This window comes from Ipomoea triloba, chromosome 8 (genome assembly GCF_003576645.1).
Source record: "Ipomoea triloba cultivar NCNSP0323 chromosome 8, ASM357664v1".
Taxonomy (NCBI): Eukaryota; Viridiplantae; Streptophyta; class Magnoliopsida; order Solanales; family Convolvulaceae; genus Ipomoea; species Ipomoea triloba.
Genome location: NC_044923.1, coordinates 1548805 through 1554228, shown reverse-complemented (window position 1 = coordinate 1554228; position 5424 = coordinate 1548805). Strand labels below are relative to the sequence as shown.

Genomic DNA, 5424 nt, shown 5'->3' with positions numbered 1-5424 from the left:
TATTGATATATACATATATACTTGAGTGAGGGAATGAAATTATTATTATCATTATCATTATTATTGTGTATATATTAGAAATGAGAAGCTAGCCACATTGTGGGGACGAAAAGGGTTTTCTTTAGATCAGATGTGCTTTTTCTAGCTTCTTTAACGCGTTTGTGTGTCCTATAAATACCCACCAATTCCATGCATTGGCATAGCAATCAGATCAGCTTAATTGCTTTGTCTGATCTTTTCCAATGGCGAAGCACACAGGTCTTTCTATACTCTTCTTTGTGCTGCTACTCGGGCTTGGGATATGCTCAGCAGCCAGAATTTTGTTGAATTATGATGCTGGGAGTGTTGGGTATGGCGCCGCCCACGGCATTGGCGGTGGCTCCGGTGGTGGTGGAGGGGAAGGTGGCGGGTATGGTGGAGGCGGCGGAGGGGGAAGTGGCGGTGGAGGTGGTTATGGGGCTGGTGGGGAGCATGGTGGTGGGTATGGGAGTGGGGGTGGTGAGGGAGGAGGTGTGGGAGGGTATGGGGGTGGTGGATATGGTGGTGGGGGTGGAGGTGGAAAAGGTGGTGGAGGAGGTTATGCCGCCGGTGGAGAGCATGGTGGTGGATATGGGAGTGGGGGTGGTGAAGGAGGAGGTGCGGGAGGGTATGGGGGTGGTGGAGAACATGGCATTGGATATGGTGGTGGAGGTGGTGGTGGAACGGGTGGTGGAGGCGGTTATGGCGCCGGTGGAGAGCATGGCGGTGGTTATGGAAGCGGCGGTGGTGAAGGCGGAGGCGCCGGATATGGTGGAGGTAGTGGTGGGGGCGGTGGCAGTGGTGGCGCACACGGCGGTGGATATGGAGGCGGTGAAGGGGCCGGAGGCGGGTACGGCGGTGGGGGAGGACAAGGCGGTGGCGCGGGTGGTGGTTACGCAGGAGGAGCCGGAGAAGTATCCGGCGGTGGCGGAGGACACGGAGGCGGCGCGGGCGGAGGTTACACCGGAGGAACATCCGGCGGTGGCGGAGGACAAGGAGGCGGTGCGGGTGGAGGTTACGCCGGAGGAGCATCCGGCGGTGGCGGAGGACAAGGAGGCGGCGCTGGCGGAGGTTACGCCGGAGGAGCATCCGGCGGTGGCGGAGGACATGGAGGCGGTGCGGGTGGTGGTTACGCCGGAGGAGCCGGAGAAGCATCCGGCGGTGGTAGTGGTGGAGGACACGGTGGCGGTGGGGGTTACGCCGGAGGAGCCGGCGGAGCATCCGGTGGTGGATATGGTAGTGGAGGGGGCGAGGGTGGGGGAGCAGGAGGAGGATACGCCGGTGGCGGCGGCGCCGGCAGTGGAGCTGGTGGAGGAAGTGCCTACCGCGGAGGAGGTGAGCACGCCGGTGGATATGGTGGTGGCGCCGGCGGTGGTCATGGTGGTGGCTACGCTCCTTAAGATCTATTATCCCAACATCTCCATCGTATCAGCATTACAATTATTACAAATGGAAGCTTGGAAAGATTCGTCCTCTTGCCTATGGAATAATAAGAACATTAATAACGTACTTAATTAAATATGTGAGGGCAAATTAAATTATTAATAGGGAAATTAAAAGTACTCTTTCTATATGTTTTAATTAATGTTTGTTCTAATCAATATACTTTAATTTATGATTGTACTTGCATGGCATATTCTTCTTCGTTTTCCTTTTATCTAGATTATCAATTGCTTGAGTTTTTGAATTTAGTTCGTCTTAACAATTTGAGGTCTCAAACTCCCATCGTCTATCACTCTATCTTACTCCAAATATTTGGCATGTCGAACATCTGACTACGATATTACTCATAATCTAAGCTCGTATGTTGCAATGTCATGAAGGATGCTACCCAATTGATCTTGCGAGTAGTGATGCTTAGTTTGTCTCAAAGAGTAAGCCATACACAAAGTTTAGATCTAACAATTCTATAATGTTAATAAAGATCAATCGATTTAAAGTTTGCATACACAAAGTTTGCATAGAAATTTAGAAATTAATTTTTATATGCATGTTTTTAATCGAGCTAATCCATTATTGTTGTATTTTTATTTTTTATTTTTACAAACCAACGAAATATTGCATTAAGCATCAACAACAAAAATTAGGGGACACTGTCGCAGAACATACGGGCAATCTGAGATTGGGCTATACTGGTCAACCTATGAGCAAACTTGTTTCTAGCCGGTGGAATAAAAACAATCGAAACAGACAAGAAAGAGCTAGTAATAAAAAATAATGCTACCCAGATAAGACCTAATGGTATCCTTGTTGGGAAGGACAATAACCAAATTTAGACAATCGGATTGAATGCAGACGTTACGAATACATACCCGGAGGACAGGGCCTCTTTACACGCCAATAGATCCTGTACACACTGAAGATGTCCATTAAATGCTGCAAAAACATCCCTTACTCCATTATTGTTGTATAAGTGCTCTAATGCACATATAGAATCCATGCAAGACAATTTTATATAATTTTTACATGTATTACATTTTCGTATAAAATATGATTATTATTATTATCTTTGACTTAAATTGTCTTGTGCGATCATAGTCAGGAAGTTAATAGGCACCTCTCTCAAAAAACAAAAAAAAAAAGTTTGTTAAACAAACTGTCTGATCAAGATTGGATGAGAAAATAAAAATATTTTTTTGAAACAAGAAAATAAATATATTATTATAATTAATAATATGAAAATATTACGAAGAGAGTATACATATTTGGTTGGATGTGAGAGAGAGCAGGAAGTGCAGTCATTAATGGAACCAGAAGCATTCCTAATTGTGCTCTCCACCTACATTAATGCGCCTTTCTATCATTTGAAACTCATATAAATACTTACGGATTCCAAACATACTATCATATCAATTAATTTGTGTTGTAATCTATAATATATAATATATAATTTATATAATAATGACGAAGCATACAGCGCTGTGTATATTCTTCTTGGCGCTGAGCTTCGGAATAAGCTTGGCATCCCGGAGTATTTTACATTTCGGGCTTTTATTTCCGGGTGGGGGTGGAGGTGGAGCGGGAGCCGGAGCAGGAGGCTCAGCTGGAGTCGGTGCTGGTGTTGGAGTCGGAGTTGGAGCTGGAGTTGGAGCCGGAGTTGGAGGAACAGGGGGAGCAGGAGCAGGAGGCGGTGCAGGTGCCGATGGTAGAGCTTACGGTTCCGGTAGTGGTCATGCACATTTAGGCGCTACATTAAGTGGACAAGCACATGCAGGACTACATGGTGCTGCCGGTGCTCATGGATACGGAGGAGGACATGGTGGAGGAGTAGGTCATGGAGGATGGGGCGGAGGACCATTCGGCGGTGCAGGATGGAGAGGAGGACCATTCGGCAGTGGTGGAGGAAGCGGTGGAGGATCCGGCGGCGCTGGAGGAAGCGGTGGAGGATCCGGCGGCGCTGGAGGAAGCGGAGGAGGATCCAGCGGCACTGGAGGAAACGGAGGAGGATCCGGTGGCGTTGGAGGAAGCGGTGGAGGATCCGGCGGCGCCAGTGGAAGCGGTGGAGGATCCGGCGGCGCCGGTGGAAGCGGTGGATCATCCGGCGGCGCCGGTGGAAGCGGAGGATCATCCGGCGGGGCCGGTGGAAGCGGAGGATCATCCGGCGGGGCCGGTGGAAGCGGAGGATCATCTGGCGGCGCCGGTGGAAGCGGAGGATCATCCGCTGGAGGAAGCGGCGGATCATCCGGCGGGGCTGGAGGAAGCGGCGGAGGATCCGGCGGCACTGGAGGAAGCGGCGGATTATCCGGCGGCGCTGGAGGAAGCGGAGGATCATCCGGCGGCGCTGGAGGAAGCGGAGGATCATCCGGCGGCGCTGGAGGAAGCGGCGGATCATCCGGCAGCGCTGGAGGAAGCGGTGGATCATCCGGCGGGGCTGGAGGAAGCGGAGGAGGATCCGGCGGCGCTGGAGGAAGCGGAGGATCATCCGGCGGGGCTGGAGGAAGCGGCGGATCATCCGGCGGCGCTGGAGGAAGCGGCGGATCATCCGGCGGCGCTGGAGGAAGCGGTGCAGCATCCGGCGGCGTTGGAGGAAGTGGAAAATCATCCGGCGGCGCTGGAGGAAGCGGAACATCATCTAGCAGTGGGAAAGGAAGCGAAAATCATCCGGCGGCGCAGAAGGAAGCAGAAAATCATCTAGCAGTGCAGAAGAAAGCAGAAAATCATCTAGCAGTGCAGAAGAAAGCAGAAAATCATCTAGCAGTGCAGAAGAAAGCAGAAAAATCATCTAGCAGTGCAAAAGAAAGCAAAAAATCATCTAGCAGTGCAGAAGGAAGCGGAAAATCATCTAGCAGTGCAGAAGGAAGCGGAAATCATCAGAAGGAAGCGGAAAATCATCAGCAGTGCAGAAGGAAGCGGAAATCATCCGCGGCGCAGAAGGAAGGAAAATCATCTAGCAGTGCAGAAGGAAGCGGAAAATCATAGCAGTGAGAGGAAGCGGAAAATCATCTAGCAGTGGAAGAAGCGGAAGCGGAAAATCATCCGGCGACGCAGAAGGAAGCGGAAATCATCCGGCGACGCAGAAGGTAGCGGAAAATCATCCGGCGGCTCAGAAGGAAGCGGAAAATCATCTAGCAGTGCAGAAGGAAGCGGAAAATCATCCGGCGGCGCAGAAGGAAGCGGAAAATCATCTAGCAGTGCAGAAGGAAGCGGAAAATCATCTAGCAGTGCAGAAGGAAGCAGAAAATCATCTAGCAGTGGGGAAGGAAGCGGAAGCGGAAAATCATCCGGCGACGCAGAAGGAAGCGGAAAATCATCCGGCGACGCAGAAGGAAGCGGAAAATCATCCGCGCGAGTGGCGAATCATCCGGCGGCACAGAAGGTAGCGGAAAATCATCCGGCGGCTCAGAAGGAAGCGGAAAATCATCTGGCGGCTCAAAAGGAAGCGGAAAATCATCCGGGGGTGGATCTGGTGGTGGTAATGCAGGCGCAGGAGGAGGAGCATCCGGTGGCAGTCATGCCGGAGTAGGTGCATCAGGTCATGGTCATGGAGGAGCAAGCGCAGGAGTAGGTGGAGGACTATCCGCTGGTGCTGGTGCTAGTGCGGGTGTCGTGCGGGTGCTGGTGCGGGTGCTGGTGCTGGTGCAGGAGGAGGCGGCGGAGTAAACGGTGCAGGTTCGGGAGGTGGTGGTGCTCATGGTGGTGGTCATGCCGGTGCTCATGCTAGTGCTAGCGCTCATGCGGGTTTGTCTTTCGGGGCCCAAGCTCATGCTCATGCTCATGCTCACGCCAGCGCTGCAGGTGAAGGGCATAGCCAAGCTTCAAGCCATTCTAATATCGCTAATCGTTGAAATCCCAATTAAGTCCCAACACCACCATTCCGGCTGCGAAATTTCCTCGCTCCCCAAGGCTTCACACCTCGACCCGACAGAATCCCTACATAAACATTATAATATCCTTTCAAAGGATTCC

At 51.6% G+C, this 5424-nt stretch overlaps 2 protein-coding genes across 2 annotated transcripts in view; both read left to right on the top strand.

Annotated features, from left to right (window-relative positions):
- Positions 1–242: 242 nt before the first annotated feature.
- LOC116027552 (glycine-rich cell wall structural protein 1.8-like) lies at positions 243–1652 on the top strand. The gene is made up of 2 exons (XM_031269254.1): positions 243–657; positions 856–1652. The coding sequence occupies exons 1-2, from the start codon at positions 243–245 to the stop codon at positions 1416–1418; spliced, it is 978 nt and encodes a 325-aa protein (XP_031125114.1). The 3' UTR covers positions 1419–1652.
- A 1267-nt stretch (positions 1653–2919) lies between these two features.
- Positions 2920–5424, top strand: part of LOC116027551 (loricrin-like) — a 3387-nt gene continuing 882 nt past the window's right edge. The window contains exons 1-3 of the mRNA XM_031269253.1: positions 2920–4413; positions 4469–4966; positions 5055–5253. Of these exons, the coding sequence (XP_031125113.1) occupies positions 2920–4413; positions 4469–4966; positions 5055–5253 (2191 nt within the window). The remainder of the gene's footprint in view (positions 4414–4468; positions 4967–5054; positions 5254–5424) is intronic.